This window comes from Mirounga angustirostris, unplaced genomic scaffold (assembly GCF_029215605.1).
Source record: "Mirounga angustirostris isolate CCGP_5_RB_7025 unplaced genomic scaffold, mMirAng1.0.hap1 SCAF_5, whole genome shotgun sequence".
Lineage (NCBI taxonomy): Eukaryota > Metazoa > Chordata > Mammalia > Carnivora > Phocidae > Mirounga > Mirounga angustirostris.
This window is the reverse complement of record NW_026991713.1, coordinates 162370252-162383474: the sequence shown is the minus strand read 5'-3', so window position 1 is coordinate 162383474 and position 13223 is coordinate 162370252. Positions and strand designations below refer to the sequence as shown.

The following is a 13223-nucleotide window of genomic DNA, read 5'->3' as shown; positions in this document are numbered from 1 at the left end:
GGTCAGTTTAGCAAGAATCCCTCACCCTTGAAACTCACTCAGATTCCTCATCCCCACCTGGGGCTGCCGGTGAGATTCCTGTCAAGTCGGGTTAGCGGGAATCCCTCTAGCTGTGCTATTTTCCTCTTAGTAATTTTCCCCCATTGACCCCACCCTGCGCCTCCGCTCTAGCCTCCCTCTTTGCCTTGTTGCCTGAGCCCCATCTCTCTCCCCTCAGGCCAAACCCCCATTGCTGTGGCCCCTTGAATAAAGAAAGCGTGCCTTGCTGTCTTTAACAGGTGCCACGACCAAGTTTTCCTTAACACCTGGCCACACCCAAGGTGATTTCACCTGTTAGTGGCTATTTGAAAATACCTGTCCTCTCCAAGGGGCGGCCTAAGGAGTTTGCATTTGTTTCAATCTTATCTGCAGCTTGAGTACAAGGCCCGGTGCGGAATCAGCCAGAGTTTCTGATCTTCCCTGTGTGGCCCCAGATCTGCAAGGGCTTCTGTCTGAACAAATGGCAACTCTGTCCTTGGAGGAGCTCCTGCCAAACACCCCAGGGGTGTCTTTACACCCTATGTTTGATCCTTGAGCAAATCTTTTTTTTTTTTTACTGAGAGAGACAGAGAGAGAGCATGAGAGAGAGGAGGGTCAGAGAGAGAAGCAGACCCCCTGCTGAGCAGGGAGCCCGATGCGGGACTCGATCCCGGGACTCCAGGATCATGACCTGAGCCGAAGGCAGTCGCTTAACCAACTGAGCCACCCAGGCACCCCCCTTTTTTTTTTTTTATTGAGAGAGACAGAGAGAGAGAGCATGAGAGAGAGGAGGGTCAGAGAGAGAAGCAGATCCTTGAGCAAATCTTGCTGGACCTGCTTTGAAAATGGACCCAGAGCCTCCACTGCCTTTGCCACCCCCTGGGCAGAACCACTGGCATTACCTTGCCTGGAGTTACTCACTAGCCCCTAGCTGGTCCTCTTCTTCACCCAGCTGCAAGAGAGGTCCTGTCATACCCAGGGTCAGATCCTGTCTCCCCTCTGCTCAGAGTCGCTTGGGGCTTCCACCCTACTCGGGGTAAATGCCATAGTCCTCGTAAGGACCTACCCAGACCATGATCCTCACCCTCTCCCCATCACCTCTGCACCCTTGTTTTCTGCTATTCTCCTCGCTGCCCGCTCAGCTCCAGCCACACTGCTCTTGGAGTTATCGGCCTACCTCAGGGCCTTTGCACTGGCTACTCCCACTTCCTGGAACCTCCTTTCCTGGGATGTCCCTATGGCTTGCTCCCACCGTCCTTCAGGCCTTGGCTCCAATGTCATCTTCCCAGTGAGGCCTCCTCGAAACCCTGCTTTAAAGTCCCAACCTGCTCCCTTCACTTCTATCCCTGCCCCCTGCTTTAGTTCTGCCCTTGGCTTTTAACACTTGCATACCCTACATCATAGGTATTAATGTTTGTGTTCTCTTTTCTCCCCAGTTCTGAGCATCCAGTGGGTGCTCAACGAGTGGAAGGACATTGCAACCCCGCTCTGTGAAGAGGGTGTGATCCCTGAGACATATTTCAGTTGGGATCTGCTGGCTTCGAATGCCCAGGACAGAGTTCCCAGCCTGAAGGTCACCGAGTCCTGCCCACATGTCCATTGTCACAAGCCTCCATCTGAGGGACTGATTTTCAAAAGAGTACACACTCCTGCAGTATTGCACACCTATTTAAAAGTGATACTGGGGCGCCTGGGTGGCTCAGTTGGTTAAGTGACTGCCTTCGGCTCAGATCATGATCCTGGAGTCCCGGGATCGAGTCCCACATCGGGCTCCCTGCTCGGCAGGGAGTCTGCTTCTCCCTCTGACCCTCCCCCTTCTCATGCTCTCTCTCTCTCATTCTCTCTCTCTCAAATAAATAAATAAAATCTTAAAAAAAACAAAACAAAACAAAACAAAAATAAAAGTGATACTGAAGTCCTTGCAGTTTTTTGGCCATTATATATTTTCTCTGTCAACCCATACCCTCAACTCCGTGATTATTGCATGGAGGTCCTCCTTCTCAAAATAGTTGGGAAGGCCTTGTGTAGGGCCAGAAAAGGGATCTAATGAAGGAGTCTGGAGACCCCTGGCCATCCTTCATATGAGTTCCTGCCAGGGACATTGCTCACAGTTACTGTCACCCACCAGCTGACCGTGAGCACAGGTTCACCCACCAGAATAAGGCCATTCATACTTTGTTAACCTTGACCTCTGCAAGCCCTGCCATTCCACAAGCTGGGGGTTTTGGGAGCAGCTCTCAGCTTGGGCAGAATTCAGATGAGCTCTTGCAATCAACAGGTGATCAATTGTCGTACACCCTGGGCATCTGGGCCCCGTGCACTGCTGGCGTGAAGGGAGCTCGGGTCACCTCAGAGCCGAGGTGGGGCTGGGGGTGCTTACAGTTGGGCAATCCCACTTTGCACAAGAGAGCTCAAAAGGGTTTGTGGGGATTTGGTCCACTGATCTTGGTTCAGATGTTAATCATACTGGCTGGCATTTATTGACCACCTACTATGCTCCTAATGCTTTTTTAAAGGCACGATCTCATTACAGCAGCCTGATAGGCCTCTCCCCCTTTTTACTCTTTTTCTTTTCTTTCTTTCTTTTTTTTTTTTATAGGTACGGAATTGAGGCTCCCAGAGGTTAAGTGACATGTTCAAAGCCCCCAGTGGGTCAAGTCTCAGAACGGCCTGACCCCGAAGTGAGTATTCTTGTTTTTTTTTCCCCCCTGAAGTCAGTATTCTTAACCATTCTTCCCCCACCCCAACCTTGAAGTTTCTGGGTAGACAGCCTCTGTAGGACATCCCTACCTAGCAGCTACAACTTTGTGTCCAGACCTCCTTGGATCATGCTGCCCTGGATCTCAGGTGGGGATGGCCTGCAGGAGGAAGCCTCATTTGTCATACACAGCACCTGGCATCCCGTATGGGGCACTTCTTTGCCACCTCTGCTGCCGTCCCATGCCATAATAGAGCCCAGCTGACTGGAGCTTCCAAGGGCGAGAGAAGTCCTTCCTTTTGGTTTACACAGTCTAAGTCCCCCTGGGGGAAAGCACAAGCCCCAAAGACTCTACAACCCTGAGTTCCTGGAAGGACACCCCTTCCGATGGGTCCCGCAGAAGGCATCCCTTTCAGCTGAGCCTGAAGCTCCCTGGCTATGGGAAGCCAGGAAACTTTGCAGTCCTGACCCTTCAGGGCTCCTTCCTCGGGCTCCCTCCTGCCGGTCCCTGTGCCTCTTGGGGAGCCCAGCACGCTCTACTGAGTAGGATGCCCGCTCCTGGGCGGGTGTGTGCCCCCCCCCCCCCCGCCGTCCCCCGCGGGGAGCTTCTTTCTCCGAGAGCGCCTTGCCTGGCATTCTCCTTGCTTCTCAGCCCCTCCAATCGGGTGCGGGGCTCCTCGGGGGCGCCCCTTCTCTCCGGGTCCCCCGCCCGAGCCCGGCGTGGGGCGCCCCCTCTCCCTGCTTAGGGCGGGCGCCGCAACAGTGTCGCCGGCCGCCTGCAGGTGTCTCCCCACGGAGGGGCGCGCGTCCCTGCGCCGCGGCCGCTGCCAGGCGCCGGCGGCTCCTCGTCGAGGTGCACTCGCGCTCCGGGCTCCGGGCGCGCCGGAGCCGCTCCGCCGCTGCCGCCCGCCCCCCGCGCCCCCCGCGCCCCCCGCGCCGCGCCCTCACCCCGGGGAGGGGCGGGGAGAGCCATGGGCCCGCGCCGCGTCCGCCGCCGCCGATCGCAGGCGCCCGAGCCCCGGGGCGCGGCGGGCAGCGGCCGCTGACGCGGGGCGCCGGCTGCCAACTTCGCGCGCGGAGCTCCCCGGCGGCGCGGTCCCGGCGGCGCGGGCGGCATGAAGACGAGCCGCCGCGGCCGAGCGCTCCTGGCCGTGGCCCTGAACCTGCTGGCGCTGCTCTTCGCCACCACCGCCTTCCTCACCACGCACTGGTGCCAGGGCACGCAGCGGGTCCCCAAGCCCGGCTGCGGCCAGGGCGGGCGCGCCAACTGCCCCAACTCGGGCGCCAACGCCACGGCCAACGGCACCGCCGCCCCCGCCGCCGCCCCCGCCGCCGCCGCCGGGAACGGCCCCCCTGGCGGCGCGCTCTACAGCTGGGAGACGGGCGACGACCGCTTCCTCTTCAGGAATTTCCACACCGGCATCTGGTACTCGTGCGAGGAGGAGCTCGGCGGGCTCGGTGAGTGAGCGGCGGCTCGGCGCCCGGCCACCGCCACCCCTCCCCGCCCCGGGCGGCGCGGCCCCCGCGGCCCGAGCCCCGGCCCCGCGCTCCCTCCCGGCGGCCGGCCGAGGAGCCCCGCGCTCCGCAGGACTCGGCCGCACGCCCGGGCACGGGGTGCGCGCGGGAGCGGGCCCGGGCAGAGTGGGGGGCGGCCGGCACGCGCCGCCGTGCCGGGGCTCCGGCCAGAGCCGCTGCCCTTTCCGAGCGCCGGGCGCCTTTGCGGACGGCGCCGCGCCCCGGGGAGGCGCGTCTCCCGGGCACCCAGCCCAGCGGCCGGTCGGCGGGGCGCGCGCTCCTCTCCGCGCCAGAACTCGTCTCTGGGCTCGCCCCCTCCCCCGCCTTCGTTCGCGGGGCACCGGCTCCCCCTTCCCGGCCCGGCCCGCCTGGGGGAGGGCGCACCGACTGCTGCTACGAGGTCCACCCCCCCCCCCGCCCCGCTTCGCAGATCCCCGGAGCCAGGGGCGGGGGGGGGGGGTGTCGTTCTCCCAGAGGGAGCTCGGACGGCACGAGAGTCGGGGGTGCGGGGAGGCCGGTGGGTTCCCGGCGGGGAGCCCTTCGTGTCCTGGCCCCGCCCGGGAGAGGATGCAGCGGGAGGGGGGCGAGGCGGCGGGAAAGCGGGACCGCTCGGCTCGGCTCGGCTCAAAACTGGTGGGGGTGGGGGTGGGGGTGACTTTTCAGAAGGCAGATCAAACTGCGCCCTTTGCCTCGCTCCTCTTCCCGTGCGCGCCCCAGGGCAGCCGGGGCGGAGTGAGTGTCCTCCAGACGGGCAGTGAGGCCGTGGGGCGAGGGTGGGGGTGCAGGGCCACACCACCCACTACCTCCCAGATCATGTTGTGCTCTAGGTCGGGGCGTGGGACCCTCGAGTGAATTGACCTCTCTCCCCAAGGTTAAAAGTCTGTGCATGCACAGCTCTTCTGCGCTCAGGGACGTGGTCTATGTGGGTACCCTGATGTTCATGGGGGTGGGTGACAATGGAGTTTGCCCTGAACAAGCTGTTGGCCCGATTGGTTGTCTAAAGGACAGAGAGACAAGAAGGTGTAAAATAAACCCAAGGAGGCTGCTCCCTCTGTCTGGAATTCCCTTCCCCACATCCTCCCTGGCTGGCTCCTCCTCACTCCACTGGCAGGCCCCCAGCCGGCTTGCCAGGCAGGGTCTTCTGGAGAGAAGACCTCCCCATCCCCTTTGGAGGCAGGGTCCCCTAACTTTGTTTCTCGTCACCACCTTTATCTTCTTCATCATGCTTGGCACAACCTGAGATTTTCTGGAGCCTGCCTCTGGTCACTAGCCTCTTGTCCCCTGTCTCCACAGGATGTCCCTGTGAGGGCAGGGCCTGGGTTGCCTGATTGACCGTCATCCCCAGCCTCTGGGTAGCATCTAGTGGATAGGAGGTCGTCGGTACATTTTGGTGGGATTCATGTTGGATGAGGGCCTGGGATGATAAACCAGCAAGGTTTCCTGGGGTGCCGTGCGCTCTGCCTTGCCTCTGGCGGTGCCCTGATGAACTTTTCTGTGACCACCTGTGATGCTAGTCGTTTGTCAAGACACCCGCTGTTTGAATAGGCTTCCACCTCTGACCGGTTTCGCCCCATCAGACTCCCTTCTGATGTGCACTCAGAACTCACATCTTTACTCCGGGATGTAAAAAAAAAAAACCTCAAAAGGCATCTTGGCTAAAATTTTCTGCTTTCCACTCAGTCTGACCCTGCCCTTTTCCACGGAGGCCTCGTAATGTCTTATCCTGGGGAACATCTGCACCTTTTGGGGTAAAGGTCCCCACACATCACCTCCACTGTCACCAAGTTTCTCCTTTGTGTAGAAGCTCAGCCTCCTTGTCCTTCCTTTACACACATACTTAAAAACCCAAGGCTGTGTCTCTGGAGTGGTCCGGCCCCTGCCTCGTGGGGTGTCCCGGCTGCCGATGGCTGGCTGAGTCTCTTCACTGGGGTCTCTCCTGGCTTCTCCCTGAAGGTCATGGCCCCACCTCTTGTGGTGATTTCCCTGTGCGGCGCGCATCCGTGTCACTCATCCAAGGCTCGACTCGGGATGTTTAAGCCCGAGCAGTTTAAAAGATTATTAACTGAAAAACATTTAAAGCAATGTTGCCTTACATTTATTGAGCCCTTAATGCGCACCAGGCACTGCTAAACTTCTTACCTGCCAGATCTTGCTGACTCCTTGCCAACACCTCCGTGGCAGGCCCTCCTAGGGTGCCTACTCTTCAGATGAGGAATTGGGGGTTCAGAGAGGTTTTTGTCCAGGCGTCCCAGCTGGTGAGGGGGCCCCGATTATCTTCGGGGACAGAAGGGCATCAGGGTCAAGTGAATGATACTGTTGGGGGATCCGGGACGGGCACCATTTTGGGGGGCTCCCCACCAGAGACCCTCTCCCCAGTCCTCTGTTCGTAAAAATACGGGTGGTTAGTTTGTTGGGTAAATAAAACAAACCCACAGTTTTTCCTTTTCTCTTGATCGCTGTTGGCTAGAGATCGTCCCTCCCAGAAAATCACAATTTTCCTCCCCGAGAGCTTGGAAAATAGTTATCAGCCTGTCAGAGCCAGTGAGAAATTGGGGAGGTCTGTGCCAGCTTGGATGGTTTCCCTGGCTGAACCCACAATGCCCAAATCCTGCCTCACCGCTTCCGTGATCCTGTAAGGATGTCAGGGAGTACCTGGCCTCAAACTTTTGTTGCTATGACAACCTTTGTTCTGCGTTCTGTGACCATTTTGTAATTTAATTTTTACTCGAAGAGGGAAAAAAAAATGCTCCAACAGCCCCCCTCCCATAAAAAATCCTGCGCTCCTCTCTCCCCACCCCTGAGACATCAAGGACTATGTTCTTTCCCTCCCGCCCAAACTACAGGGAAGGCTTTCTTTCCTTCCCGGTGTTTTACGTTCACCCCAACGAAAACACCACCCACGAAATCCTGACCTCTCCATGAGAAGCAGCTGTTAAGTGCTCCTTCCTCTCCAACGCTTGTTCGGTAATTTCTCTCTGTGCCCAGAAAAGCCTCTCCCCACTCTGGGCAGCCACAGGAAAATCTAATAAGCCCTTTTACCCACATGAAAAAGTCTACAGCGTTCACAAAGAAAACTGCAGCCTGTCCTAAACAGACATAATCTCACCAGACCGGGCACAAAGAAAGCTTTTCTCCTTCTTCCAAGAAGGAGCATCAACCTCCTTCAACAAACAGAAAGGGAGCATGGCCTTGACACAGAATTAGCCCGAGCCCTTCACGCAAATTGGATTTCTCCTCCGTATTAGACGGTCAGAAGGGCTGGGTGGTTGCCCGTTGTTGGCATTCTGGGGGTGGGGGCAGCGGAGGAAAGGTCTGGAGAAAGAACAGGGAAGGTCTGGGGGTTGGGGAGATGGGCTGGCGGGACGTGTGGTTGTGCTAAGTGGGAGCACAGGTGAGGTTGGGTTTCATCTCGTGTGTGTTTGAACCTGAGTAAGTAGGTGACTCGGGAAGCCTGGCCATTGGGGAGGCAGGGCAGGGTGGAGGAGGGCTTGCTGGGATGCCTGGAGGGAGGTGGGACTGAGGCAGCCGCAGGGAAGGGAGGGACGGGTCACAGGAAGCAGGAGCACTGTTTCTCCTGGGATGGGTGGATGCGTGGAGCAACGCCATTTGTGAAGGATGGAAGCTTCTCGAGTCTCCTGTTGGCAGTGTGGTTTGGGCAACAGCCTCAGTTTGCTCCCCTGTAGAGCAGGGATCAGAGCAGGTGGCACTGGTTGGAGGTGGGAATATTCAGGGAAATAGTGTGGGGAAGGTGCCGCTCACCTGCTGGGTGTGTGAGTGCCCCCTGCCCCCTCCAGAGGGCCGCCACCCTCCTCTCTCCCATACACTTCTGCAGCGGTCACCCTGCTTCCTTTGCTGACCCCACTCTCGGCTCTCCACCCAGCCCCACAGCAATGGCCAGATCCTGTCCCTCCTTCGTTCAGCCCCCTCCGATGGCCCTGCTGTCACTTAGAGTCAAAACCCCATCCTCCCATGGCTCCTCCCCGGCTGTGCCACTTCTCTGGGCTCCTCTCCTGCCCCCCCTCCCGCCTTCGTGGTCACTGGTGGTCCCTGCCACACTGGCCCCCAAATGCCAGGCACACTCAGCCTCAGAGCCTTTGCACTGGCCCTTCCCTCTGCCTGGAATGCTTTTCCCCTAGATGGCCGCAAAGCTATTTCTGGAAACTTCTTCAAGTCAGTGCTGAGCTCTCTCTGAGCACCCAGTTCAAAACTGATCTCCCCACGTTTCCTGCTTGCTTTTTCTTCTAGTACTTGCCACGGACTTTACCTCGTCTGCTTTGTGTATTGCCCACCAGCTCCGTGAAGGTGGCGGAACCTGCATTTATCTGCTTGGTTCACTGTTGCTTCTTAGGGCTCAGGACACTGGCACACAGTAGGTGCTCAGCGAACATTTGTGGGGTGAATGTTGGATGCTGTCGGGAGGGCTGCGCGTTCTCGGGCTCCAAGTGTCTTCTTCCCCTGCAGTGAGGCAAGGGGCCAACTGGGGACACCTCCCCTTTCACTGAGGTGCCCACTACACACAGCCCTCCTTTACACAGCCAGGTGCTTGTGGGGTGGGGCCATTCTCACTCAGGAGGACAAAGCCCCTAGCTGAGCCCCCTTTTCTTCCCCTTTTCTTTTCTTTTCTTTTTTTTTTAAAAGATTTTATTTATTTATTCATGAGAGAGAGAGAGGCAGAGCGAGAAGCAGGCTCCCAAGGAGCAGGGAGCCTGATGCGGGACTCGATCCCAGGACCCTGAGATCATGACCTGAGCCGAAGGCAGACGCTTAACCATCTGAGCCACCCAGGCGCCCCTTCCCCTTCTTTTCTACAGAAAACCCCAGATCTTCTGCCTGCTCCCTTCAGTTAGGCCACTACATTTTTCACGAGTACGAGGACAGATATGATGTCCCCACCCAGGAGGCTTCTAGTGCTCGGAGCGTGTCGGTGTAATATCAGACAGGCTTTGTGTTAGGCTCGTCCGATGGGCGAGGACTGGGACTGTGAAAGGCCACCACGATCAGTGTTGTTTTCTTCCATTTCCAGAACAGCTCTCTGACAGCCTCGTGCCATGGTTACACCTATTTTCTGGGGCACAGAGAGATGAAGTGACTTGCCCAAGGTCACACAGCTAACCAGAGGCAGAGCTGGGATGTGCACCCAGGCAGAAGGTTCCAGAAGCTGGCTCTTGCCTGCTTTGCGGCACCACACCCCCACCAACGCAACTCATTCAGGCTCCCTGGGCTCCTCCAGTAGAAGAAGAGCTGTGCACCAGCATCACAAGCCCCAAGTTCGAGCCCAGGCTCCGATGCCTACTTGCCGAGTGGCTCTGGCTAAGTCCCATTCCCACCCTTTCTGGCCTTTTCTTTCCTCATGTGTAGAAGGAAGGTTTTCTGTATTTTTTTGTCTGGATGGCAGAGGCAACAGAGCACCCCATGATGGCAGGCTTCAGGGACAGACAGCCGGGGCCCCAGCCCCTGTGCCACTGCTCGCCTGCTGTGTGGCCTTGGCTGGGGCCTCGCCATCTCTGGGCCTCAGTTTCCTTGGCTGGGACGCAGGGACGATCAGAGCTGCCTCACCAGCCTTGCTGGAGGTAAAGCACCGCAAACACCCAGTAAGGGCTGTGACTGACCCCGTGGCCCGGGGTCCGCTCGGAACCGTCCATCTGCTTCCTTTGGCCCTGCAGTATTTACGGTCTTGGAATGAGTCGACAACAATTGAAAATGGAGACACTTCATGGAAACATCTGGATTTGTGGCTTTCCTCAAAAGCCTGGCAGGTCCGTGAACAACCGGGCCCGGGATCCCATGGGAGTGGCAGTGGGCCCTCCCGGGAGGCCACAGGCCACCCCCTCGCTGTGGACACGACCTGCCCCCTTCCAGGGGCCCCGGCCTTGGAAGAGTCCTCCTTGGTGCCTCTGGTCCTCTTGTCTCCATCTCGTCCTGCCGGCTTTTCATTCAGAATCCAGCCCCTGCCGACCAGGTCCTACAGCTCTGCTCTGGCCTGTGTCCTGGCACCCCACCCCCGGACTAGGGCAGTAGGCCCTCCCTGGGCTCCCTGCTTCTGCCCTTGGCCCCCATGGTCTGCTTTCTACCCAGCAGTGAAACCCAAGTCAGATCACCTCCGTCTGCTGTGCAGTCCGTCTCACGCAGGTTCAGGGCCAACACCTTCCAGGGCCTATAGCCCACTGTGCTGTACCCCCCTCACCTCTCTTATGGCACCCCCTTCACTCCACCCCAGCCCCAGGAGCCTCCTTGCTGGTCCTTGAACAGGCCAATGCCTTTCTGCCCCAGGGCCTTTGTACTTGTGGGTTCCTGCCATCTGGGAACTCTTCTCCCACATGTCTGCAAGGCCGGCGGGTCTGGGCTCAAATGTCCTCTTTCCCAGGGGCCTTCCCTGACCACGCCCTCTCAATCAGCAACCTCACCCCCCACCCCAGCACTTCCCTCCCACCTTCTCCCCCCGTGGCTGTGATCATGGTGTTACCCACTACATATCATACTCCTTTATCTTATGATCTCTCTCCTCTGCTCCCCAGCCAGCTCTGTGGGGACAGGACATGGTCCGTGTCACAGAGTGCCACATTCCAACACCTAGATGAGCTGGCACTTAGTGAGGGTGCAGTGACTGTGTGTTGAATGCATTTGGGATTCTAGAACTTCTCTGGACTTCTGGGTACAGCCAGAGGCCCCGGCTCTGTGCTCCGTGCCCGTCATTCCCACAGACTTGTCAGTCAGTCTTCTTCGCTCTCCCCTCTTCTGTTCTGCTCCTGAGAAGCAGTGCTCCGTGGGACCCCGTGGGGAGCTGGAGGGGTTCAGTGTGCTCATTGCCCCTGTCTAATCTGGGGGACCAGGCTTTTGGGGATGCTATGACCTCGGGCCTCTCTGTGTTGCCCGCAGGACCGTCGTGTTGAAGCTCTTTTGGTCCCAAGTGACAGAAGCGGACTCAAGCCCCAATACGGAAAAGGCGTGCCTCATGGGGGGCTACTGCCCCCCACAGTGTCCAGGTGGAGACGCAATCACGAGGCCTCGCAGGTCAGAGCCAAGGCCACCCGGGCTCCTGGAGGCCCGAGGTGGTGGGCCCTCCTGCCAACTAAAATCCTACAGGGGCCAGCCTGGAACAACAGGAGAGGGCCACAGAGGGGGTGGTGGGGGCTGTGGGGAACTGGAGACATCTGCCTCCACTAGAAGGGCAGCTGCTGAGCACCCCCTAGATGACCATTCTCATTGCAGGGTGGAGGCCCATATGGGACCCTGTTGTCCATTTTGCCAAAACTCCAGGTGTTTCTAGGAAATCTCCTGATTGTTAAAATTTGGGAACCGATTCAATTAAAAAATAAGAAGCCTGCCCTGCTGCAGGCCAAAGCAAACACTTCCAAGGGGGCGAGCAAACCCTCCTCTTGCCAGTTTGCAATTTCTAGAGCCGAGCTTTGCTGGTAACAAGATTTGATTCCACATCTGTTGGTTCACAGTCTTGAGACAGAATCTGATGGGACGGTGTGGTGCAGGGGGCCGCGATTGGTCCCGTCTGCTGTGTTCTGGGAGGGGGGTAGGATTGCACAACCAGTCCTGTGGGAGAGAGGGCCAGGGCAACGGAGGGTGCTAGGGCAGACATTCCAAAAAGGAGTCCATCCTCTTGGCCAGGACTGTAGGAATCACTGCAAGCAAGAGAAACTCATTTGAAATGGCCTTGAGCAAAAAAAAAAAAAAAAAAAAAAAAAGGAACTATGGTCTTTTCTTTTATAGATTCTGATTTTTTCTAAAGATTTTATTTATTTATTTGTTTGAGAGAGAGTGAGAGCACAAGTGGGGGGAGAAGCAGAGGGAGAGGGACAAGCAAGACTCTGTGCTGAGCTTGGAGCCCAATGCGGGGTTTGATCTCACGACCCTGAGATCATGACCTGAGCCAAAACCAAGAGTCAGACGCTTAACTGACTGAGCCACCCAGCCGTCCCCCCCAACTTTAAAGTAATCTCTAGGGGTGCCTGGGTGGCTCAGTCGTTGAGCGTCTGCCTTCGACTCAGGTCATGATCCCAGGGTCCTGGGATCGAGCCCCACGTCGGGCTCCCTGCTCAGCGGGAAGCTTGCTTCTCCCTCTCCCACTCCCCCTGCTTGTGTTCCCTCTCTCACTGTGTCTCTCTCTATCAAATAAAGAAATAAAATCTTAAAAAAAATAAAATAAAATAAAGTAATCTCTATACTCAAGCTAGGGCTCAAACTTGCAACCCTGAGATGAAGAGTCACATGCTCCGCCGACTGAGCCAACCAGGCACCCCCGTGGTGCCTCTTAATAGAAAGTCTCATGAGAAGAGTCTGGGTGTGTGGAGTGGCTGGATCAAGCAGGGTTGTTGGGACTCTGTCTTTCCAGCACTTGGCTCTGCCTTCCTCTGGATTAGCTTCATTCTCAAGCGGACCCTCCCCTCTGGCTGTCCCTGACAGCTTTGAACTTCCCTCCTGTCCTTCCAAGAACTTCAGTGGAAAAGCAAGGTCTTCCTTCCCAAGGTCGAAACAAAGTCCCAGAACTGGTTCTCGGAGGATGAACTGGATTGTGTCCCCAGCCCTGAACTGATCAGTGTGGCCCAAGTGGGTGGCCAGGCCTTGGCCACTTGTGCCCTTGGTCACATGGTCACACCCCAGGGGGCAGGAGATGAAGACATCTCTGCCCGAGCCACGTGGTCTGAGAGTGAGAGGAGTGTAGCAGTTAGCTCTTGCCACGTAATGCTGCGTAACAACAAAACCTCCGTGGCATACAACAATAAATGCCTCTGTGGCAGGCATTTACTCCGCTTGAGTCTGTGGCTCAGCAACTTAGGCTGGGCTGGGCTCACTCATGTGCAGTGGGCACTGGCTGGGGGCTGGGATGATGGAGGCAACCTGGGCCTCTTATCCTCCAACAGGCTAGCCCGGGCTGTTCTCATGGTCGTGTCAGAGACGTGAATGCAGGAGCAAGCCACACTATGTTGTGCTCTTCCAGCCCTTGCAGACACCGTGTGTACTTACATCCCATTGGCCAAAG

The 13223-nt window shown here is 57.5% G+C and overlaps 1 protein-coding gene across 1 annotated transcript in view; it reads left to right on the top strand.

Annotated features, from left to right (window-relative positions):
- Positions 1-3814: 3814 nt before the first annotated feature.
- The window catches only part of GSG1L (GSG1 like), a 204132-nt gene continuing 194723 nt past the window's right edge, over positions 3815-13223 (top strand). The window contains exon 1 of the mRNA XM_045871886.2: positions 3815-4174. Within this exon, the coding sequence (XP_045727842.1) occupies positions 3832-4174 (343 nt within the window). The 5' untranslated portion in view covers positions 3815-3831. The remainder of the gene's footprint in view (positions 4175-13223) is intronic.